The 24,295-nt window shown below is 49.6% G+C and overlaps 3 protein-coding genes across 7 annotated transcripts in view; 1 reads left to right on the plus strand and 2 right to left on the minus strand.

Annotated features, from left to right (window-relative positions):
- YTHDC1 (YTH N6-methyladenosine RNA binding protein C1) overlaps positions 1-19,405 on the plus strand; it is a 42,875-nt gene extending 23,470 nt beyond the window's left edge. The window contains exon 18 of the mRNA XM_083834342.1: positions 19,183-19,405. Coding sequence (XP_083690468.1) covers positions 19,183-19,202 — 20 coding nt within the window. The 3' untranslated portion in view covers positions 19,203-19,405. The remainder of the gene's footprint in view (positions 1-19,182) is intronic.
- On the minus strand, positions 129-15,076 carry LOC310898824 (UDP-glucuronosyltransferase 2A2-like). Of its 3 annotated transcripts, XM_083834346.1 has the most exons (7): positions 14,957-15,076; positions 13,075-13,961; positions 5,083-5,231; positions 3,674-3,805; positions 3,192-3,279; positions 2,234-2,453; positions 129-1,568 (listed from the first exon to the last, which is right to left on the minus strand). In XM_083834346.1, the coding sequence occupies exons 2-7, from the start codon at positions 13,808-13,810 to the stop codon at positions 1,292-1,294; spliced, it is 1,602 nt and encodes a 533-aa protein (XP_083690472.1). In that variant the 5' UTR covers positions 13,811-13,961; positions 14,957-15,076; the 3' UTR covers positions 129-1,291. The 3 variants fall into 3 exon arrangements, with proteins under 3 accessions (XP_083690472.1, XP_083690471.1, XP_083690473.1); XM_083834345.1 differs by lacking the exons at positions 13,075-13,961; positions 14,957-15,076 and adding an exon at positions 10,343-11,267; XM_083834347.1 differs by lacking the exons at positions 13,075-13,961; positions 14,957-15,076 and adding an exon at positions 7,377-8,168.
- A 1,893-nt stretch (positions 19,406-21,298) lies between the features above and the next one.
- LOC310898827 (sulfotransferase 1B1) lies at positions 21,299-23,776 on the minus strand. 3 transcript variants are annotated; one of them, XM_083834368.1, is made up of 8 exons: positions 23,723-23,776; positions 22,741-22,889; positions 22,445-22,573; positions 22,229-22,326; positions 21,991-22,117; positions 21,812-21,906; positions 21,558-21,738; positions 21,299-21,487 (listed from the first exon to the last, which is right to left on the minus strand). In XM_083834368.1, the coding sequence occupies exons 2-8, from the start codon at positions 22,886-22,888 to the stop codon at positions 21,375-21,377; spliced, it is 891 nt and encodes a 296-aa protein (XP_083690494.1). In that variant the 5' UTR covers position 22,889; positions 23,723-23,776; the 3' UTR covers positions 21,299-21,374. The 3 variants fall into 3 exon arrangements, with proteins under 3 accessions (XP_083690494.1, XP_083690493.1, XP_083690492.1); XM_083834367.1 differs by lacking the exon at positions 23,723-23,776 and adding an exon at positions 23,480-23,607; XM_083834366.1 differs by lacking the exon at positions 23,723-23,776 and adding an exon at positions 23,448-23,593.
- Positions 23,777-24,295: the final 519 nt, after the last annotated feature.

The raw sequence follows: 24,295 nt of genomic DNA on the forward strand, positions 1-24,295 counted from the left end.
ATAAAAGCTGTATTGTTCTACCCACTCTAGTTTGGGAAACAATTCACTTGCATTTTTGTGAAGGTTTTTTATGAAGAGATTTTAGCGGAGCTGAAGCTGTTAACAAAAAAGCCAATGAAAAAGTTAATACCATGTAGGGAATTTTATTGTACGAATATAACATTTTCTCAGTCTATTTTGTTTTTGAACAAATATGCAGCATCCAGAATGCAACAAATGTCAGTTAAAATTGGGGCAGATTCTTAAGTACACTGGTACAGCAGTGGAGTAACCTCACCTTGAACAGGAGGCCTGAAGTATCATCAGTCTAATAGCCTTTCATCACTAAGGACTTATTAAATAATTTCAGGAGTGCAGCATTTAAGACTATTCTATCTGAGCCAAGAGCAGCATTGTTTTCCCACCAGTACTTCAGGCAAAGCAAGTGTTCCTAAGTGTTCCTGCACCGTTCCTATTTGTGATTTTAATTCGAAGTTCCACCTCTGAGGGTTTTCCTGGATTTATCAGTGAGTGTGGCTTAGAGGATCTTGGGGGTTAAGATGACAGGTGGAAGTTATTTTCATGCTCCTGTTGTGTTGCAGAATGATGGCCTGTGCAGCAGGACCCTAAGCAAGTTGGATGGAAAAAAGATGGTTCTTGGAGAAAAGAAAGCCATTTCCGTGCTGTTTTTAGGACTTAAATATGTTCCTGTCTCCCCCTCAGCCACTGTCAGTGCATTTGTAAAAAGTGATGATAAAGCCTTCACCAGTCTCCTGCAGCTCCCAATTTTTTATGACCTTAGTTAACCATTCAGATGGGTGCTTTTTCGGGATCTCATGACCTTGGCTTCACTGTCCAATCTGGAAAGAGCTTTTCTGACAGGAGAGACATTTTGATTTTGATTTATGGATGATGTTATAGGGAAGGTCAGAGATAGACTAAGAAAACTAGTTTTAAGTTCAGAGACCACAAGACAACATGCAGGAGGGCTGTATTTATGAAGTGTACCAAATTGAATGTGACAAGTTAGAGTGGCGATTACCGTTTTAGGAATGCTGTGTGATAACTAACAGCATCCCAAGGGATTAAGCATTTATAATTCAATCTTATCGAGGCCAGAAGGAATTTACTGGCTAAGCAAGCAACTCTGCCCTGTAACTGCTTTTTAGCATGACCCAGTTCAATGAGGTGCTTTGTGATATGCCCAGCTTAAAGCATATCCTAATAATTTTATTTACTGAGGAATATGCATGAATGCCTTGCTGAGTCAGCAGCCTACAAGGAAGAAAGAGGGCTGACGGGAACAGCACAGCTATTCTTTCTTTCTTTTTGCAATTCTACCACGTTTCCTACAGCAAAATAGGCAGCACTTCACAAGAATGAAGACAGCAATGGCTGCACAGGTGAACAAGAATGCCAGAACATCCAGGCAGTGGTACTGGTACCAGGTGAGATGGTGAGCGGCTGGTCTCAAGTGCTTTGCTCCTTTGTGACGCATGACAAATTCAATCCAGAAGACAGCTCTGTCCAGAGGCTTAGTTGGCTGGTCGTGGTGTATCTTGGATAATCTTAAAGCATTTTCCTTGTAGCTGGAAAGAAAAAAGAAGAAACCAAGGAGATTTGTCACTGTTTCCTGAAACAACCCATTCCACAGCTGGCCCTGCTCTTGAGAAAGATAGAAAGCACTGCTTTCACTTTCATCAATGTGATTTAAAAATATATGAAACCAGCCCAGTTTACTCCTGTCTGCACAAAAGTCGACATGTAAACTATAATAGAAAAAGCCAATCTTTTGAATAGAAAAAGTATTCCAGTTACTCCGTTGAAAAAGCAACATGGAACTATTTGCACATCTGTTCAGATATTACATAGCTAGATTAACTAAGGATATTGGTGACTCGGGGGTAAGAGAAAGAACCGTGATGGCTCCAAACTGAGTACCTGTAACAACTGGCATTTTCACACAAAGCCTCTGAAGAACTTAACATTGAACAGCAGAGAGTCATCTCAGGAGCTGCTCTGAGCTTTCCAAGAGCTATCTTTCTCAAAGGGATCTTAAAATGTAATACAAAGAAAATAGTATTACTAAACTCTCCGTCTGGGAGATGCAAATTCTCAGTAAAGAGACAGTTTTCATCTGTAACCCAAGCACCAGCTATTCGGTGTTTTGGATTCCCACAAGAGACAGCAGAATTTCTCACATCAGCAGCCCAAGGTTTTAATAACCTCATCCTATAGTAAGAACAAAACTCACGAGGAATTGTTAATGACTGCATTCACTGCATCAACTAGGTCCTCTGTCTTCAGTGTGCCGAAATCCAGCTCAACTGCAGCTCCCTTTGCCCTCATGTGAGCAATGTTGTCATGTTGGTCAGCAAACATGGGAATCCCAACCAACGGGATCCCATGGTAGATAGCTTCATAGATCCCATTGGTGCCACCATGAGTAATGAAGGCTTTCGTCAAGGGATGGCCTGGAACAGGGAAGGAGAGATGCGTGTAGCAGCAGCAGACCGTGACCTCTGGGATATCAGAGCTGCCAACTACTTGGGCAGATGTGGTGCTAGAGAAGGGAACAGCCCTGCCCTCTGGATCAGCATCAACACCTGCACACTTAGCTTCCATACATTCATATTGAATGCAGTACATGAACCTTCACATTCACAACCCCAACTTTAGCCCTTCTGCTGTCATGCAGTTCTAGGTTTTAGTTTTTACATGGCCTCAGGTTCATAGTAGCCCCCTTCTGCAGCCTTTCTTCAATCATTTTGAAGAATGAGCCCAGGGAATGAACTGCAGAGGTGAAATGCAGCTCCAGAGTACAGAACTACTTTCTTACTGTCTTCCTCCTGCCTACAGGTGGTGCTTAGCCCTTCCAAACAAATGCCACTGGGCTCTCTAAGACAGACATTTGCTTAAGAGATCCGTCTGTATAGCTAAGCTCAAATTGCTGCCTTCTTGAGCTGTTGCTTCCTATTCCCTTTACAATCTGGCTGCATCTTCCATAGTTCTTGTATAGCCGCTCACCTTGAAGTCAAAAGCAGGCTAGGAAATTAAGGCTTCAAGAGCAAACCTCTGCTGCTTGAGGTACAAAACTAACTATAGCTGCAAGTGTAGTGTTTATTTTCCTCCCAAATAAGCCATTTTAGCAGAAGAACAAAGGAAACAGTTTTTCCAAGGGTGTAATGCATCCCAGATAGAATCAGTCTCACCAAGCAGGTCATTTTGGGGTATCCAGTCATAAGTCCTGGTGTTGGAGCCCAGAGCTTCTGGTTTCTTTCCTTTGTACCTCCAAAGGACCTTGAACAAAGGAATACTAAGATAAACACAGTGCCTGTGGCATGCCCTTCTGTATTATTACATGTAATGTAGGACCTTATCTTAAACCCACATCCCTTTCCCCCGTGATTCAAATAGCTTTGGCTCCAATTATGGGCTTTCCACACAGAGGGATTTTTATATTTTTGCCTATGAACACACCTCCGTGCCATTTGGTTTGGGGGCAGGGAGGGGAGAGAAACACCTGAATGCTATGTGAGGCAACTCAGCCATCTGCCTTTTTGCAGAGCCTAGCTTCTTGGCCATGGCATATCCAGCAGAGATGCAGATAGAAATCAAGCATAAAAGGCTTGCTGAAGGGAATAAAAGTGACAAAAAACAAGGCAGATTGCTTTATACTTGAAAGTAAATTCACCTTTTGTGGAAGCTGGCTGAGCGCTCTGGCAATCACATTACTTTTTTCATCAGTCAGGTTGTAGACCATTGATCCGAGAGAAAATACCACAATGCCATGTTCTCCTGAGCTCTGAACAAATTCTTCCATTTCCTAGGAGGCAGAAAGCACGATAATAGTGATTTCACAATGCAGATTACGCAGATTATGTGAACAGAGAGCATAATTTAGTTTATTGAGGTGATATCTAATCGTGGCATATGAGTACCTCTGTTGACAGAAGGCTGTTACAAAGATATACCTGGCCATGTGCAAAACAGGCACCTTCTCCCGAAGAAGGATTGGGACAAGCATTGAGACAGGTAACAGAAGCTTTGTCTCTGAAAGCAAGTCAAGCAGTTTCAGGACACATTTCTTTCAGAGCATGACCAGCAGGAATGGATCCAGGTACTGGAGTTAGAAGGCCATACCCTGTGACACCCTCCCTAGCATAGTTTGTCGTGGTTCTCAATTTTGCTGGAATAGGTCCTATGCATTTCACAGCTCTGCAGCAAGAGACATTGCTGGAAACTGTTAGGTTGTTGCAGCATCATGATCAGAGATTTGTCAAGACATTGCAGTCACTTTGTTAGCCAGTTCTGTATTTCCTCCAGTACAGCATGTATTGCTAACCAGATTTTACATGTCAGACCAACAGATCTTCCTGTTCATTCTTTTAGATGGTGTCGTATGAAATGGAGCATCCTAAAGAGAATGGCTATCCCTCTCCCTCAACTCAACCCTTGTAGCAGGGGTTGAGTTAAGAAGAGTTACAATTTTTTTTTTTCAGTAGACAACTTAAACTGAAAAATACCCTGCCTCCTGTAAGGTTCCTGCAGGGGTGATACTTTAGACCAGAGCATGTCATGTTATCATCATCAGTTTGAAATTCCACTTGAATATTGCCAGTCACAGCAGAACATAGACTGGGGAAGCAGAATATTTTACTCCCTTTATGACGTCTTAAACTAAGCACTAATAGAGAAGCGTTCAGCACTATTCTCTTTCTGCAAGTCTTGCCTCCATTTTATCTAACAAATTAGTCCAGTCACAGTACCTTGCTGCATTAGATATTTGAGTGTTTTCATGGGCTGGAGGTCTGTGTCTTAGAATTAAATCTTACACTCTGAGGTAGTATGTATTTCTCCTAAAACAAACACCTGTATTTGCTCCTGGTGACCTCAGCTATCATTTTTTCAGATAGCAAGCTGTAATCCCAGCCTTCAGTGTATACAAGTCTGGGCAGATTGCTCAATAGCTCTGTGCTCCCCACCAGCAGCAAAGCATCTTCTTTAAGAAGGAGTTTTCTCATGACATGGCTTACATGGCTGTTCAGGGAGGGAAACTGCTTGTGCGGATAACCAACCAGTGGCAGAACCAAGTCCGAATACCTTTGGCAACGGCTTTGCAGGCTGGCAATGAAGTCCTCCAACGAACTCAAAGTTGGGCAGGAAAGGGCGTGGAAATTCAAAATCCCAGTACGTTCTGATTAACCATATCTCTGCTTTCCCCATCGTCTCACACAGAGTTGTGGGCCTTCCTGCGGACAAGGTACAAGGCATTTAGCACAATTACAGGTATAATCTTGTTTGCAGTAGATTACAAAATAGGAGCTTTACCTTTGTCTTTTGGCACTCCCAGTCAGTGTATTCTGTCAAACTGAGCATGAAATGAAAACTTGGACAAATCTAGACCTTGCCCCATCCCTGTTCAGCCTTGGCAGGTTGCTGCAACCAAGGCAATAGTATCTTTACAACAACTTTGAACGTTCAGAATAACTTTAGAGCAGTACATGAGTAAGTTGGGAAGCATTTAGTTTCTGTGCATTTCTTGTATTTATGGAAGATTTTATTACCCATGCTTGCAATAAAAACCCACTTTGGGGAAGAGAACAATCATACAGAACTTAACATCCAAACAGAATTAAATGAATCACTAAGTGATGATCACAAATCAGGGAAGAAGAGAGTTTTTAACTGAGTTCTGTTGCATTTTTCAAATGGTGACTCAGACAGTGGCTACTCAGACTACAGTGCAAAACAGGTACAGCCTTGGGGACTGGGTAAGCTGCTGCTGAAAAATAATTGGAAAATTTTACCAAAACTAAAGGTTCTCTGAATGCAATTCTATGCAAAATCCAATGTCCCTAGAAACCCATTTGTAGAAAAAAAAAAAAAGATTAATGGGAAAAACTCTTTTATAGCTTCCCATTTGGAAAAATACATATTCTTACACACATATTGAAAGTTGTCTTCAGTATTTTCCCCACAAAGTGGAACTGAGGTGTAAGAGGGTTAAAAGTGTTAATAAGTGATTTTCCAAAGTGAGCTCAATGCAAACAGGATCCAAGCAAAATAAGCAGGAAGATGAAAGTGGGGCACTTTATACTACTTGATCAGCATTACAAATAAAGTTTTGTTTTGTTTGTTTTGTTTTGTTTCTAAAGTGGAGGGTAATGACTCAGTTATAAAATTACTGGAGTGAAAATTAAAACTAGAGTGATACAAAGGTGTTGCTCTTTAAGTTGTATTCTGAAGTTGTTAAGTCTTACGTGGTAGAAAAGTTCAATCCAGGGAGAAGGGACTAGTTTGGAAGGCAGAGAGGTGTTCTTGGGAAACAGAGAAGAGATCGGAGGTCAGCAGAGTAGTGCCCTTGTGCTTGCTGTTCAGTTGTTATCTGTATGAACACAGATGTTCTGTACAAGGTTCAAAGTCCATTGAACTAAAAGGTCTCTTTAACAGACTTTGAATCAAGCATGAGCTGTACTAGGCTGGAACAAAAGTTTCAGGTATGTTGTTTGAGGAAACTATATTTCAAACTCTGGATGATGGAAGAAAGGGAAAGGTGAAAATACTTAACATTTATTCTTGGGAAGGGTGAACTCACACTTAGCATCCCATACCAAGCAGGGCTGCCAGTTACTTCCAGGTGATGCATGCAATGCAACATGAATGAAGGGTGCGTTGTGCTTCTCAGTTGTCCAAAGACAGTCAGTGTGCCTGTCCTCAAAATTAAGAAACAACAATTGTCCTCTAAATTCCTCTATAGGCACTAAAATGGGCATGCAGCTCACCAGAAGAGCTGACTGGGAGCATCATCACTGACAAAAATTGCGACTACATGCTATAAAGATCCTTAAGTGAAACTGTAGCAGAACCGCACTTGTATCTGTTAGGCTATATCAGCCCTAAAAGGTAAAGCACAATCTCTGTGCAACCTAAACAGAATTGTCATCTCTGCTGGACTCTGTTAAGAAATCAGGGTAATTTTACACCACTGCACATGGAAGCTGCTACAATGAATTATTAAATTTTGCATGAAAATATTCTGCTTAACATGTAGAAAAGAATAAAAGAAATCAGAGATCTGTTCTACAGCAAATGAATGCAGTTGTGAATGAGGACTGAAGTACAGAACCAGAATGGGCTGGTGGCTGTGACAGAGCAGGGACTAGTGTCTTCTTTTGCAGTGATCCAGGGCCTCCTTCAGAGACCTTCCCCTTTCTCCTGTCAGAGCTGGAAGGAGCTCAGCATGATCCCCTCTAACATGGGACTACATCTTCAAGGAGATCATCAGCATAATTGTGAGACATCTGGAGAAAGTATTTTGATACTGTAGTACTAAGCTCTCAAAGCATTCAAAAGGCACAATCTATGCAAGAGAGACTGCTCAGCAGCTGCCTTACCTAAGACATTACTGTAGTACCCATCCCATTCATCTTGCCAAAACTTGAAGAAAAATAAATCCGTGTAAAGATAAAAGAGGAAGTTCCGCAGTCTCTCCACAAAGGACATCTGGTCCGTCATCCCCACTGTGCTAGCAGGCACATAAGAAGGTGGGGATGGGAGCCCACCACACAGCCTCTCTGCCACGTTCCCGTCAGAGAAGCGGAAGGTGTAGACAAAAGGGATTTCCAGTATTTGTGCTACAAGCTCCCCACCTACAGATAGAGGGTCAGCGATCAGAACATCAAACTTGGCCTGCTGCAGCTTTGCAATCAGCTGAGGGTTCGTCACCAAAGTGTCACAGGTCTGCTTTGACATGTCAGAAAAGGAGCCTATGAGCTCTATCATCCTCCACATGACCTCCCAGGGGAACAGATTAGGAAGCTCATTCATCCAGAGATTGAGGAAGTCCTCCATGACAGCATTCAGGTTCTCCTGGGAAAAGGGCACTTGCAGGACCTCAAAAGTGAAAGGTGAAGAGGTGTCTTCGTAGTTGATGAGCAGATTGCTTGATGGTACCAGCACAGTCACTTCATGACCCCGGAGAACGAGCTCTTCCAGCAGCACTTTGATGTTGATCCAGTGACTTGCATCGGTGGGCCAGACCACCACCTTCCCACAAAAGCCAGCACTCCAGCAGCATGTGTAGGCCCCGAGCAGCCAGAGGAACCTTTGTCCCATCATCTCAGCAGTCCATGCACAACTCCAGTCTGACCAGGCTGGAAGCAGCTCACTGCTCAGAGTGCAAACAACTTCAGAGACAGCCAATGAAAGTAAGATCCGCTTGGCGCCAGCCTTGGCAAGAGGGCATGTCAGAACACCAAACACTCACGGGAGGGCCAGGCAAGCAAAAAATCCCGTTCTGGAGTCTCCTCCAGAGCTGCAGCTGATCTCTGGAAGTGAAGGCAATTCCTGTTTCTGCTCACCACAGAGTGCAATCTGCAGCATGTGAGGACCAGAAATCCTTGCCCTGCTGCCAGATCTTCAAAGTGAAGCTATACATTTCTATGCCCAGCAGGAGTTTGGGCTAGAGAGAGCACATGAGCAGCCCAAGGGACCTTTTTGTCAGCAAAAGGATTAACCCAGTCTTTTCTCCTGACTACAGTCAGATTTGCTTCTTTGCCCTGTAGGAGTCGACCTACCTATAAGGCCAGTTACGGTTTTAATCTCCTGATTTATTAGGTGCAGACACAACATCCTGCAGTGATTCACAACTAGCCCACGCAAGAGTGCTCTCATCCTGTCTTCTCTGTTACCAGATGTTCTGGGCACACTGCTGGAAGGGCACAGTCCTGGCAGAGGTCATCCCAGCATCAAGATCATCCCAGGGAAGAAACAGGAGTAGGTGAAGAGCTCGGGTTTTGCTTACCACCTCCTGTCCCCTCCCTGCCCAGGGCAGTTCTACACAAGAGGCCTGACTTCCCCTCCTGAAGGTAATCCCATGGAGCAATCAGAGATGCTTGATGCAGCAGATGTGTTCTGGGAGGAGAACAGGCAGCTGCTCTTTCCTGAGCAGAAGGAGAATGAGGCTCAGGCTGAGTCTAAGCAGGGCCTGAGCACACGTCCAGGAGCTCAGCACCACCACATGGGACCCTCACTGGTCAGAGGATGGAGCAGGAGGCTTTCATCATGTCTCAGCCGCACCCCTCGAGAAAGGCTTCAGACAGGAAAAGCCTTTAGACAGAAAAGCAGCTAAAGTCATTGTAAGGACACAGGAAAAGCTTTTCCAAGGAGGTGGTGGTGGTGCACACGTGCACTGCACAAGCTGCAGATATTGTGCAGATATTGCCACGTTGGAGTGCTTGGCCCTTTCTTTCACACCGCCTTCACCACTATATACTGCCCAGACCAAAGCAGGTTGCAGTCAGAGGGGAGAACAGGTGGGTTAGCACAGGCTTTGTATATGTAACCTTAAATGCTAAAGCACACATTTTATGACTAGTAGAAAACCCAACAAATTACACAATTACACAAGCAGCCTGAAGCTGACATAGCACTGGCTCAAAGCACACACCGCTGCCAGCACAAGGCTTTCTACCCTCTGCCAAACACGATAAGTAGCACACGTAAATATGCAGCTAAGTACTGCAGTAGTAGGACTTGCTGCCAACTTAGCTTTCTCAACAAAGCCATGCACTACTACAGATCTGAAAAATAAATAAAAACATGTAAGTCCTCACATTGGAATAATAATAGCCCTTTAATTCCTCTCCCTTCACCACACGCACACACAAATTGTCCTATTTCCTTCTAATCATAACAATAACTTATTAAAACTTCAAAATTAATTCTGCAATTGATATTAATTAAACAAGCAAACAAGCCCAACTATCTTCTACTACTTCTTTTAGACACCTTCAGAAAAGCCAAGGACCTTTTCTCCTTGCTGCTGGGGGCCTTTCATCACTGCAAATTGAGACTCGGTGCACTTTTCCTAGCCAGCAGGGCTAGCTGCTCTCCCAGACTTTTTACAGTCCTGGGGAAGCTGCTTTCTCTCATACTGAGGAGAGCTAAGGATGTGAGAATGGTATTAGGGAAAAAAATGTAATGTTAGATAGCCTTCTATAGCTTTATAATTTTCTTCAGAAGTTCATCAGTTGAATTTAGTAGGCATGCAATGTTATTTTGCTCTTCTTTGTGTCTGTTGTATTTGATGTATGATTGACTGACCCGTTTCTATTTCAAGTGGTGTTAGCACTGGTTTGCCCATCTTAAAAGTACCAATATTGTTTGAGCTGTAGCAGCATAGTTAGAAGCAGGCAAGGTTTGTACTTGCCTGGGTTGTTAGCTGTGACATGGAAGATTTCGGAGGAAGGAAAGGAATTCAGGACTGCCTTGGTCCTGGCTGGTACCCTGTACTAAGGCTCTGGGTTTGTAGCCCTATGTGTATGGCAGGTGTAATCTCTATAAGTAAGAGCAGCCTTACCTAAAACATCACTGTAGTATTGATCCCAGGTTCCCCAGAAAAGGTAGTGATACATGAAATCCTGCAGAGCATAGGAGCCGATGTTTTTTAGCCTCTCCATGAAGGACATCTTGTCTGTTAGGCGGCTTAGGATGGCTGGCACATAGGAAGGAGGTGCTGGGAGCCCTCCGCAGAGTCTCTCCACCGTATTGCCTATGGAGAACCGGATGGTGTACACAAAAGGGATACCCAGCATCTCTGCAAAGAGCTCCCCGCTGGGCACCAGTGGATCTGCAACGAGAACATCGAAGGCAGATGCCCTCAGCCTTTCCATCAGCATCTTGTTCCTCAGGACTCCATCGCAGATGGTTTTGGTTACAATCTCTAGCTTGCGCAGCAGTTGAACTATCTTGTAAACGCTTTCCCAGACAGGTAACTCTCTCTCCTCGTAAAACCAAAAATAGAAAGATTCGTCCATTATGGCAGCCATCTCCTTTTTGCTGATTGGCACCTCGACCACCTCAAAGTGGAAGGGTGAGTGCTGGGTGGCGTTGAGGATGAGGAAGCATGAAGGCAGCAGCACGGTCACCTCGTGGCCCCGGGCCACGAGCTCCTTGAGGATGTACTCCACGTTGAGCCAGTGGCTGTTGTCAACCGGCCAGACCAGCACCTTCCCACCAGACCCTGAGCCCAGCACAGCCAGCAGCCACAGCACGGCCACCTCCTTGCCAGCCATGGTCTGCCTTGCTTCGCAGTGCCCCCGTGGCCTTCCTTCACTGGGAGCAGCAGGGCAAGCCAAGGCAGGCTGGGCTGGGCCTGCATGACACTGCCTTGCTCTGCTGGCAAGGGACCAAGGTAGCTGGTGCAAAATCCCGTCCTGGATAACACGTGTTTTCCTGAGGAAAAGGTGACTGGGACCATCTGGCACCATCTGGTGGTCAGTGGCTCGCTGAAACTGGGAGACGTTTCCTCTGGAGCGGTGCAGAGAGCTGTGAGCCTGGGGGACTCCGCCCTGTGCGGGTCACATCCTGCTAGCTGTCCTGCCCGTCGTGTGTGCCTAACTACAGTCTGCTGGTTTGGGTACAAGAGGTGACTGCCGTTTCTCTGGCAGCTGAAAGTGCAGATGGACACGCTGCAGAGATGTTCACCCACAAAAAGGTGCAGGCACCATTTTGCTTCATAAAGCCACTAAGCATCTGTTTACATTGCATTCAACGTGGAAATCTGGGTCTCGAAGCGGATGAAGCGACGTGGGAAAGCGAGCGACTCCAGTGTCAGAATAAAGCTGTCCTGTCCTCACGTGAACTTGCCTTACCCAGAGCCAGCCCAGAGGGAGGCCAGAGCTGGGAGGTGATGGCATGAGTTGCCCTGCCTGACACTAGGTGCCAATAATGCACCGTACGTGGAACCAGAAACTATGCTAAATCGCTTTAGCTATCGCCATGCTCCTGATTTGCAGGTAAGGAATGATGTGAGCCCTCTGCTGTGCCAGAACTGAGTCGCTGGGCTCCTGCCTAGCTCTGTTGCTCACAGTTTTCCTAATCATGCTGTTGTGCGAAGCTTTTGCTGTGGCTCCCGTGCTGTCCAGAGCGTCATTTCCAGCATGAAAGCAAAGGTGGTGGTAGGGGTCGGGCCATGAGAAGCTAAGCTGGGGCCCCTACGCTATGGCCCGTGTGCTGTGCACATGACAAGAGCTTGGTGTCCTTGCCAAGTCCTGCAGTGTGCAGGCAGTTGCAAGCAACTGCATCCCATGAGACTCGGAAGTGCCTCATTTCAGGGGGTAGGTGTGAGCTTAGTAAACAAGTCATGTTGACTGCATTTAATTAACATTTACTTACCTAAATACATTTTTTGATGTATTTGCTCAAAACAGTCCGGAACAAAAGCCTGAGGAGGAAGACCTGTTGCTTTCACTGTTTGCTTGTGGGTGGAGCGTGTTGCACAAAACAGTCTTTATTTAGAGAGGGTTGGTTTTAATTACCTGTGATGTAAACGAAGTCTCTATTACAAAGCCACAGTGCACCTCGAAGTCTCTATTACAAAGCCACAGTGCACCTCGGTGTTGCTACTAAGGGTCAAGGTTGCGTGTAACTCGGCAGTCATCCCCCTGTCCCCGCCTTGTGATGCTCTGCATTAGGAAAGCAGCTCTGGTGCTGTCTGCTTTCTGTGCAAGCATTCATTGAGGGGGAGATGTACAAGCTGAGCTCTCAGCAAGGTGAGCTCAGCTTGTACATCCACAGTCCATGGTGTGAAAGTTGTTTCAGCCTCTGCATTAGAACCAAGTACAGCAAATCCAGCAGCTGGGATGCCTGCTGATCCCTGTCTCCATACAGTGGCATGCCTGCACAGCACCCTGTCAGGGGTGGGTGCAATTGATGGATTCATACCTGGGGTGGGTAGGTTGGTGACTAATGGCTTAAGACTGTAAGTGTTGCCCTGCTAGCAGGATCCCCAGGGAAATGTGCCTCCTCCTTTGTAAATGCATTTATTCTTTTGGTTTCTGCAATCCCTCTGACCTACAGTTCCAGATTGACGTATTGGCTGCCTGTAAAAGGTCCCGGTTTTGCCTGGCTTGGGCTGCCTGGCTCCTTCACTGGCAGCTTGCTCCTTTTCCCACATAAGGACGTAACAAATTTTTTTTTTTGCTGGCTGTGCTGGCTGACACCCTCCAGACCTTGCCTTTGCCTCCTGCTCTGCAGCTCATAACATGGGAGGCTGTGTAACGAATGAGAAGCAAGGTAGCAAAGGCTTACCTAAGATCTTGCTGTAGTAGACGTCCCATTCTCCCCAGTAGCTCTGGAAAACATAGTCCTGCAAGTGATAAGACACGATATTTTTTATTCTCTCGCTGAAGGACATGCGGTCAGTGAGCTCAGACAGGGCTGCGGGTGTGTAGGACGGCGGGGCTGGGATCTTGCCGCAGTGCCTCTCCACGGTGGAAGCTGGGGAGAAGCGCAGCGAGTACACGAAGGGGACCGCCAGCTTGAGAGCCACAAGGTCCCCGCAAAGGGTCACTGGGTCTGAGAGCAGCAGGTCATAGCCAGACCCCCGCAGGTGGGCCATCAGCTCCTGGTTGGTCAGCACCGCATCGCACATCTGCCTGTTGAGCTGGTGCCAGCTTTTGGACAGTTTTCCCAGCTCCTTGTAAAACTGCCAGAAGGTCAGGGTTGTTGGCCTGTTGTTCAGCCACAGTGCCACGATCTCCTCGATCAGGTTCTCTATGGTGTCTTTCTTGAAGGGCACGTTAAAGACCTCAAACTTCTCTGTGGCCTCAGCCTTGGGTTGAATGAAGAGGGAGGCGTTGGACACCAGGACGGTGACGCTGTGCCCACGACGGATGAGCTCCCATATGACTGTCTGCACGTTTAACCAGTGGCTGCCTTCCGTTGGCCAGACCAGCACGTTCCCACAGCAGACAGGCCCTACAAGAGCAACCTGGAAAACAAGCAGCTGGAGGCACTTCGTGGAGCTACTGGCTTTTGCGGCCATGGCAGGATTAAGGGCTAGATATCCTGTGAGTTCTGCCTTCCAGCTGGGAGCACTCCACCTCTGCGCCGTGGCAATTTGCTAGCACCCTTAGCAAAGGCGAGAGTCCCCTGCTGTGCGAGTGGGGCCTTTCGGCCTGTGTGTGGTCTGTGGACTGAAAAGACAGGAAAGGATTCTTGGTGATTCGCTTTTCCCTTCCTGCCTCCTACCTTGCTAGCTTCCCCCCGTGGGGACTCCTTTCCCTAGGTAGGGGTGGCAGCAGTCCCAGCTGCTGTCGGAGGTCCATGCTACCCTCAGGCCAGCCCATTTGCGTAAGAATTTCATCCTTTATTTATAGTACCTTTGTAGTTCCTCCCTGAGGTGCAAAATCCTTACCATGGAAAGGAAAGCAAATAACAAGGGGTCTCCTGCAGCTATATTGGTGCCGTATCAGTCAGTAAATGCTGGAAGATGTACTAGTTACTACTAGAGAGTAAGTGGCATCACTGCCAACATTGGAGAAATGCTGAGGTTTGCTGGAGAATGTATGGCCACTTCTCACTTGAGAAGATCTGTTTTCAGTTGCAACAGCCATGGTGTCTGTATACCGTCATGTTTCTACTTTTTATGGTACAAATATTCATCTGTACCTAAAGATAATTATTACTTTTCTTTTTTTTTTTTTTTTTTTTTTTTCCCAGAAGAAGCATGGGGCTTTGCCAAAACAACAGGCAGCAGCGCTGCAGGAACTGCTTGCCTGAAGGTTTGGCCAGACCTGTGACAGGACTGGCAGGAACAAGCAATGTTGCAGACATCATTAACCACCTCCTTAAGTAATGTCCCTCCTTAAGTAATACAAGTTATTGCAGCTCTAGTGCGGGGAGGTTGTTGCTGCTGTCTGGGGCACATCAGCACCGATATGGTCATGTTGTAGGCTTGGCTCAGGTGTCTAACTATGGCTCTGTGTTCCTTCTGGCCCCTAGAAGTTCTTCTCAGTGTGATACCCACATCTTCTGGGCTGGCTCTCCCTTGGAAATGTAAGCACTATGTCCTGAAAGGAGCTCTTAACCACCAGGAATCAAAATGAGAACTAAAACCCGGGCAGAAAATGGTTTGCTCAATCCAATGCAATTCGGGGGGAGTGAATAACATGCAGCAAAAATCTCTTACCTAGCAGAGACTTCTGTGGTAGAAGAACATCTTTCTCTGGATCATACGGTGTAATTTGGTGTGCCAGTCCGCTTCTGTGAGTTGTTGCTCACCTGCTCTGTGCCTGAGCAGCTCTGGCAAGGGTTGGCATCAGGCAGAAGGAGCTTAAATAAGTTCCACCTGAACAGGGATTTTCAATAGGAGGAAGTAATACAATATGGGATGATCACAAGGGGGCATGTCTTCTGGGATTATTCATTTCTTTGTTATGCCCCAGTAATTTAATAGCCGGGATGGTCTTCCCCATGCTAGGGAATATCATGATGTTGCTACAGAGCCAGATTCTCAGAAGGATTTGCATCCTGTAGCTAAGAGATACGATGTCTGATGGCTAAAAACATCTTTTGCTTCCTTTAAGGTCCTAGCTGGCACAAGAAAATTAGTTGTTAAATAATAGACTTGTTTACAAACTGCCCACAGGAACAAAGAGCATCCTGTGCTTTGTTTACAAAGCATTTCAAGAGTTGTATGTTACCCTTGCTGGTAAATGCTGTGTGTGTGGCTGTTGGTTCTGCAAATCAAGGCAAGTGTTTACTGACTTGAAACTATAGGAATCTGAAGATACAGCTCCAAGTTTTTTAATTTTTGTCCGTAATATTCAACCTGACTTTCTAACCCATCAGTTTGGAACAATTACACCAGCATGTTGTTATGGTAATTGGCCTAGCCTCCGATAGTTTCACCATGATCACAGAATCATAGGATGGTTTGGGTTGGGAGGGACCATCCAGTTCCACCCCCCTGCCACAGGCAGGGACACCTCCCACCAGAACAGGTTGCCCAAAGTCCCATCCAGCCTGGCCTTGGGCACCTCCAAGGATGGGGCATCCACAGCTTCTCTGGGCAGCCTGTGCCGGTATCTCACCACCATCTGAGTGAAAAATTTATTCCTTCTATAAAATTTAAACCTACCTTCTTTTAGTTTAAAACTTATTCCTTGTCCTATCACTACATGACCTAGTAAAAAGCCTCTCCTTCCTTCATGTAAGCTCTTTAAGCACTGCAAGACCTGCTATATGGTTTCTTCTTTTCCAGACTGAACCCAACTCCCTCAGCCTGTCTTCGCAGGAGAGGTGCTCCAGTCCTTTGACCATCCTTGTGGCCCTCCTCTGGACCTGTTCTAATACTTCTGTGTCGTGCTTGTGCTAGCGGCCCAGAGCTGAACTCAGGCTTCAGGTGGGGTCTCACAAGAGCAGAGCAGAGGGGGAGAATCCCCTCTGTTGCCCTGCTGGCCACACTTCTTCTGATTCAGCCCAGGCTTTCTGGGCTGCAAGCACACATTTCTGGCTTGTATTCAGTTTTTCATCAACTGGTGCCCTCAAGTCCTTCTCCTCAGCATTGCTCTCAGTCCCTTTAACCCCCCCAGCCTGTACTGATGTTTGGGGTTGCAAAGTCAGTTGAAGTCAGTCGAATTGTGCTCCTGAATTTCGTAAGCTTCTGTTTCTAACCCCCAAGTAACCAATTCCTCTGTAGCAATTAAGGGCTATTGCTAGTGGAACTGGAGGGTTAAATCATACTTTTAAAGGTAGGATTTAAAAGGGCAGCTTTTAAAGCTGGTGCTCATGTTACTCTTAATGCAGCAAAGACAAACATTGTGAGGATTAGAGGATGAAATCCAGAAAACAAAAGTGGGCTGAAGAAAGTGGATGGTGTCATGTGTCTGCATTTCGCACATCTAGCATTAACGAACAGAACTGGTGCCGCCTCCAGATCTTTAATAGCTGTAGGTTATTCAAGGATAATGATGCAAAAGGTAGGGAATCCAGCCTAGTGCTTTCCATACGCAGGTACACAGGCATCTTCCACATTTTCCTGAATGTGGGTTTCAACTGGGCTTGGCAGCCCTGTTATTTCCAGTAAGCCCTGATGGCCACCAGCACCTCAAAACTTCAGTGCTGGAGCATAATAGAGAGGCTTTTGCCCTGACAAGCACCAAAGGACAGCAATTTTCCTTTCTCTTATTTCAAGAGAGCAGCTTTGGGACTGAAGGGGGACTTGAAAGTCTTGAGTTGTAAAAGACTAGCATTTGGGGTGGGGGTAATGTCTGGGTGGGGAAGGTTGAGGTGTCTAATTTGTAGGTTGGCCCATCCTCGAGTGCAGGCAGAAGCGTGTGGGATAAGAAATTTGTGGAGGCACGTGCTCAGGCGCAGTAGAACAACTACCCCCTTGTAAGCCCCAGGTGTCACAGGGAAACACCAGCAAAAGGGAATGTGCTGGTACTTGTGCCATAACCACACTTCTCAGCCAGCTGGTGTCTTTATCTCAGCCCTCTACCCTGCTGCAAGAGGACAAAGATGTTCTCGTGCATACAGTATTTCACTGTGTTTCTCGGTTTAGTTTAAGATTTTATTCTCTGCGCCACTCTTCGGATGCTGCAGGTCCACATTTGCATGTAAATGTGTAGGCGCCGGGGTGGCTCATGCCATGGCCGTTTCCACTCTGCAAGGGAGAAAGAAAAAAAAAAGAGAAAGGATCCAGGCCAAGCCTTGTGTGCATTTTCAATGAGCTTGCTAAGTCTCACAAGGCATGGCAGGGGAGACCCGCTGCAACTGCCTGCAGGCACTTGTGCACCCCTGCCTTGCCTGCATCTGTCAGCCCTCCCACGGGACAGCCGTACGCAGTGGGAACCCCAAATCTGCAAACGCAGATGGTGTAGGTGTGACAGAAGCCATCCGGTGGCTCACCAGACAAGAATGGGCAGTCGTGCTCACCCTCCTGCCTTGTCGCTTGCGCTCACTCCCAGTCTTTCACCAGGGCTTTCCCTGGGCAAGGTGAGCTCAAAGGTGATTTATTTTAGTGGCTGAAGTTTGGACCCATCAGGGAGTTGGCCTGGCCCACAGAGGAGCCGGGCAAAGACCAGGCTGTCGTGGGTCCTGCCAAATGGCTGGGCAGCAGCTCTTGCATTGAGCCAGGCAGGAATTCATTCATGTGTTGGAATACGTGCCATTACGTGAAATAAAAAAATTAATGTATGTTTACAGCTCCACAGAGAAATGAAAACGAAATTGGATTCCTGTTAGATTTTCACCAAATCCCCCACTTGTACCTAACCTTGATGCTGTACCACATCTGCCTGCTGGCTTTCTGTTCTGAAAAAGAACTTCAGAAGCAGAGGAAAGCCATCCTTGGATGGGGGGAATTAAAACAGGACTCGTGTTTTCTGCTTACGTGGGTGCAGCGTGTTCGCCGTGCTAAGCCAGCTCCGCATCCCGCTGGAGCGCTGTTTGGCTGCGAGGCACTGGCAGGCGCTGGCACGAGGTCTGCACCTGGGCCTCAGCGCACAAGCGGTACACACGCCACTTGTTCCCCAGGGGTATTTTCACGTACGATGTCTGTGCCTCGGCTTCGGCGTAAGTGGTCTTCTTCCTTGCTGGCATGGCCTGCGATGATGGCTCCTTTTGCGTTTGGTCGGGCGGGGAGGGCAGGGATTGCTGCCCACCTGCCTGTACGGCGGGCTCGGGGTCCGGGGTTTGTGTTCCCTTCTCCGCCTGCATTGAAGACATGGGTGGGATTTTGACTGGGGCTGGCATGTTCCCTGCCGACGGTGCCTCCAGGTTGGAGGAGCGACGGTCAGCCTTGGGCAGTGACGGGAGAGCACCCTCCGCTTTGGGTGCCGCCAGCTCAGCGGTCTTCACCGCCACTGCTGCGTGCGAGGCAGGGGTGACCAGGGGTGACACACGCACGGCCAGCAGCGAGGTTTTCAGCGGTGCTTTGGCAGACTGCTTCGACAGCTCTCGGCCAGGCTCCGAGACGCAGGCGGGCAGCCTCATGGAAAACCTCTTGCTGCTCTCCAGGGCGTAGGGCACCTGCAGCTTGGCACGGGCAAGCAGCGTGAAGAGAGGCACCGTGTTCGTACGGAACGATGCAAAGTCCTGGTTTTATGAGGGTTTTTATGAGGGTTTTTACAAGAGTGTTTATGGGAAAGGTTCATTCCCCCCGCGTGGGTGTGTTGGCCGGTGCTCTGCAGCATACAGGGCTTTGCAACCCACCTCTGCCTGAAACCTGCAGGTGCATTGCCTCTCCTTGGCTGCTTTCCTACTCCACTGCTGCACTTTTCTACAGCAGTGTGGTGCTGCCACAGCTGCACTTTGAGGCCAGCACAAAAGATAAAAATTTTAAAAAAATCTCATTGACGGTGGTGAACAAAAACAGTTTCTGAAGCATTTTGCACCCTTTGCATTTTACAGGAGCCGCTGGCTGCGTGTGAAGAGTGTCATTAGAGGGTCATCCAGCAGACCACAGATGCATCAGGAGCAAAACCATGCCTATGAGCTGGCAGGCAAATGCACAAGCCAAAGGAAGCAAGAGGGGGGGGATGTTGGAAAGCCCAGCTTTGTATCAAAGTAGGTGTGCAAGAGGTTCGGGGAGGGAGGAAAATGCCTGGAACAAATAAAAAACAAGTCATTCATGTGCGTGGAGGAGCAGTCTTTGGTGCAGTGGGGGTGCTGGGTGGAAGCAGCAGGAGCTAGAACAAATGGAAATTCCTGCAGCCGGACGTTGGGATGAGGAGGGGCTGAGAAAAGAATTGCCAGAGGCAATCCAGTGTCTGAATAGAAGCCTTCAGCCCAAAAATACATGGCCGGGGGTAGATGGCATGAGGGAAGTCCGTGGAGCCACAGAAGGATGGGGGGAGATGAATGTAGACAAATGGCTGGTGGTGTCTCAGTGCAAGAAAGAAGGGACAGAAGGAAAATAACAAAACCTCCAACAAAACCTGCATGCTGTGGGGAAAAGCAACTCCCCAGAGGAGGTACAAGATGCCATGGGATGCGGTGGAGGTCACCAGAGCTCAAGGGGGGATGATGCAGGTCTGGAGAGGACATAGGCATGGATTGACCAGGCACGGAGAAGCCACATCTGGCCGGGGAGCCCCTTCCCATGCACCAGGGGTTGGAGCCACAGGTGCAGGTATCTCCACGCCCCCCCCGTGGTTACCTGGCTCACCTCGACCATCTTCTCTTTCGAACCCCCTGGCTCGCTGTTGAATGTCGTCAAACTGCAAGGTAAGAGGGGACAGGCAAGGCAAGAGGAGTTGGACTCAATGATCCTTATGGGTCCCTTCCAACTTGGGATATTCTATGATTCTATGACAGGGAGGCTCAGGGCCTGCTGCCTCCTCGTTGGACAAAGCAACACAGCCCAAGGGCACCCGCAAGCAGCACTGGGAAAGAGAGAAGCTTTCAGCACCTGAGGGAGAAGGAGGAACCCTTTGCAATCATTTTACTATAGCTTATAGCAGCATTTCTTCCAAGGGGGGAGCGCGGCTCTGTAAATGCCGCAACACCCACCTCCTTCTGCTGGATTTGTGGTGGACAGTTGCTAAACTCAAGGAATTTGCTGAAAAACGGAGCTAAAAGCAGTGGTATGTGGGGCTGTAACCCAATTTTGCAGCCCATGTCCCCAGCCAGCTGCCAGCCCCATCCCCGGAGCACAGTGGAGTGATTTCCCAGCCAAAGGTCATTTTTTAACCTCTCAGACTATTTCACTCGTATCTCAGCAACGGCATCTTCAGAGACACTCCCTGCCTGCAAACAGCAAATATTTCCTCCAGGTCACCCCTGTGCTGCAGCACTGCCTTGTGCCTGCGAGCCCTGTTATTTTTCAGTGCAGGGAGCCCTGCGGTGTGGCAGGGGGATCCCACTCCTCCCCCCCCTCCCCCCCAACACCCCCATACCTGGTCATCGAGTAGGTGTCGGGTTGCTGGCAGCAGGAGAAGAGTTTCCAGGACTCTGACAGCAGAACGGCACAAAGTGACCTCCGGAACCCTCCCTTTGTTATCACTGCTCCGGGGCAGGGGGGAAGGATGGGACCCCAGCCCTCTCCCAGCTGCTCAGGGCCACTTTTGCCCCCGTCCCACTCACCTCGGTTCTCCCCCATGGTGCAGCCACCGGTGGCAGGGTGGCAACAGCCCTGGCCCACTCCCTGCCGAGGTGTAACCTCAGCAGGGCCTTTTCTGACACCTGCTGATGCAACGGTGAGGTCAGAGGCAGTGGGTACGGGACCACTGCGTGCAGGGAGATGGCACAGATGCGTGCAGGGGCTGCGAAACAGATTTACGGCCTTGTGCTGGAGACACAGCTCTGGGTGGGACCTGACACTTAGGGACGTGGTTTAGTGGGTGACATTGGTAGCAGGGGGATGGTTGGACCAGATGATCTTGGAGGTTTCTTCCAACCTTAATAATTCTATGATTCCTCCCCAAGAAAGCCACGTAGGCGCTGTTAAATGTGTGTCCCAGAGGGCGACGTGTGACGCGGTGGGGCTCCTCATGGTGATGCAGCAGATTTCACATAGACTAGCGTGTGGGGAAAGGCAGAAGGAAAACTTTTATTTTCTTTAAAGCAGAAATCTGGGGGAGTGTGCAGGGCTGGGGTGGGCCTCAGATGTGCGTGCGGAAGTGTAGGTCGGTGCCTGCCATTTTCTGCGCGTAGAGCTGGTCAAAGCGCGCGCTCTGGGCCACGGTGAAGTGGTTCTTCCAGTCGCCGGTGATGCCTGGGGGGCGAGAGGGGGCTGAGCAGGGCCCAGAGGGCTGACAGCATGCCAGACCCCAGGGTCTGCTCACCTTTGCGCATGAAGGGGGAGACGCCCTGGTCCAGGAGGTTGGAGGGCACCGCCCGGTAGTTGGTGCTGAGGTTGTCCCGCATGGACTCGAAGGACGTGTGGTGGGTGACAGTCTCCAGTGCCGCCTCCGACAGCTCCCGCCCCAGGAACTGGGCCACCTTGGTGATCTCCCGGCGGGGGTCCTGGGCGCAGAGGCCGGCCTTCAGCCCCGGCTCCCCCAAGCCCCTAGCCCCACCATCAGCACCATCCCCTCACCTCCTTCATGTCCTCGTAGAAGAGGTAGAGGATGGGGTGCTCCCTCCGGCGCTCCCAGTAGCCCCTCACGTGGTCGAACCAGGAGCCATAGGCCACTGCACAGGAAGAATGGCCATGGGCATCAGCGGGTGACAGCACCCTCAGGGTCCTCACGTGCACCCACAGGTGTCCCACCCCACCTCTGCCTGCCATGAACTCCTCCAGGTACTGGTCCCATGTCCCTGGGTGAGGGTGCAGGTTGTTCATCAGGTCAAAGTGGTAGTAGGAGACGGCCACATCCTTGGCGTTACGCCCCACGTAGATCATCTGTGGAGAGGCCAGTGTCAGTGACGTGCTGGTTTGCAAGGTTCTGGTGGGGGTAGTCATGCCCTTATCCCTTCTGGGTCCCTCCTGGCATGTTCCCTCCAGCCCTATTACCTTGCAGCCCTTCTCCCAGAAGGATTTGGGTAAGATATCAGCTGGGATGTGGGTCTTGATAATGCGAGGGGATGGCATGCCCTCCAGCTGCTCCGTGCCTACAAAAAGTGCTTCGGCTACCAGCAGGGTGCACCCCAAAAGCCCAGTCTGCCCCATCCTTGAGGGCGAGGCTGGCCCCCGAGCCCAGGGGCACCCACTGCCCACCCACCCCCCTACCTGCCAGCATCTGCCCGGGGGCAGCAAACTCCAGCATGGGCACCCGGTTGGCGATGAAATCCCGCTTGCATTTTTCGGGGTCGCCGCCTTGCAGGATCATGTCCACGATCTCGCTGACCCAGGTGGTGCCTGGTGAGGAGCGGCCAGGTGTCCTGCTGCTGCTGTCCCCACCTGAACCCAATCGCAGGCACCGCAGTACCTTCCGGCAACCCCCCAAATTCCAGCTCAGGTAGTCATGGGATAGTGCCCCCCACTTCCCGCACATGGCCCCTCTCTCTTGTGCCAGGGCTGCTCACCAGATTTGGGGAAGGTGACCACCACGATGTCGTCAGGGCGGCTCTGGAATTTGTCCACCTGCTCCCAGTTTTGGGTGAAGGCGTAGACCATAGGGATGCCGTGCACCGTGCTCCAGGGCTGGCGCATGTAGGTCTCTGTTGTGGCCATCCTGGTGGGGACAGAGGGGTACACAGAGGGCGAGCTGGTGGGGGGGGTCTTCATGGGGCTACCATCATGGGGCCACAGCCAGCCATGGGGAGCTCCCAGAGCAAGGAGACTGCTGCTGCTGGGACCCAGTACTGGGCTCTTGGGGTGCTTGCCCAGACACCCCTGGCGTTTCAGGGCCTGCTCTGTGGGGTGCCAAGAGGGGAAAAAGCCTGTGTCCTGCCTGGTGCCAGCTTGGGCTTTTGGGACGGCAGGAGGGAGCTTTGAGGAAAGCAGGGTGCTGCCCCTCGGGCAAAGGGCAAGTCCTTTCTCTTGGTGTTACTGGGGCGGTGGCGGGACTCACTGACACAGCCAGCAAAGCAAAGCCCTGTGCCCATCCCCAGACCCCTTGGACTTTTATGGAGGATCCCAGCCTCAGTTTTCAGAGCCCGCGGGGACCAGTGCCCCACGTCCCTGTGCCGAGCTGCCGGTGCAGGGATCGACCAGCAGCCCGCTCACCCCCGTGCCCCGCAGCTGGTGAAGAAGTCAGACCCCCCTGGACCCCCCAGTATTCAGGCCTTGCCTTTCGGAGGCTGGTCGGGGGCTCCCCGTTACCTGCTGCTGGGCGCCGTGGGGAGCGGGGAGCGCTGTGCCCGCAGACACAGGGGTGTTTATTTTTCCCCTCCCCGTGTGGAAGGGGGAGGCGTGGGGAGGTGCCTGGGCATGGGTACGTCACCAGGGGAGGGAAAGGGTGCTCCGGGGTGGGGAGGAGGAACAGGAGGGGCAAGACGAGTGCCTGTGATGAGTGGTGCTGTGCTCAGCACCCCCTCCCAGGCAGGGTTGGGGTGGGGGTGTCACCTGCGTGCGACTCGCTGGTGGGACGCAGGGCTCAGGCTCGGGTCCCCGAAGGCAGGTCCAAAGTCTGCAGGGTTGCAAAAGAGCAGCGCCTGCAGCAGCCAGCATGCTGCTGGGAAAAGGATTTAAGGGAGACGTGCTGGGGGGAGTGCAGCTCTTTCGGGGAAAGGGCCACCCTTTGGCAAAGCCAGGAGCTGGGGGTGCATGAGGACGCCCCTCTGCACTAAAATAAATGTGTTGGAAGGGTTTATTCTTTAGCTGCACCAATAGCACTGCTGCTTGCAGATAAATCCGGTTTGCATCTCTTTGGGACAAACCAGCCGCAGGACATTGCCTGTGCAGAAACGTCGCTAGTTTGGACACTCATAAACCAAAGCTGGAAATAGGGCATAATGGGGGGATTTGGGTCTCAGGAGCAAATCCCTGATGCCAGTGGGCCAGGTTGTCCCAGTGGTGCCTCAGCAAGAGCCTGGTGCAACTGTGTGGGAGCGGGGACATCCCCCATGTCACCGTGCCAGCGGGGCCAGTGCTAGTGCCAGGCAGGAGGTGTTTCCCCTTGCCTTTGTCCTGCAAAGC

The sequence above is a fragment of the Anser anser genome (genome assembly GCF_964211835.1).
Source record: "Anser anser genome assembly, chromosome: 4".
NCBI classification, from domain to species: domain Eukaryota; kingdom Metazoa; phylum Chordata; class Aves; order Anseriformes; family Anatidae; genus Anser; species Anser anser.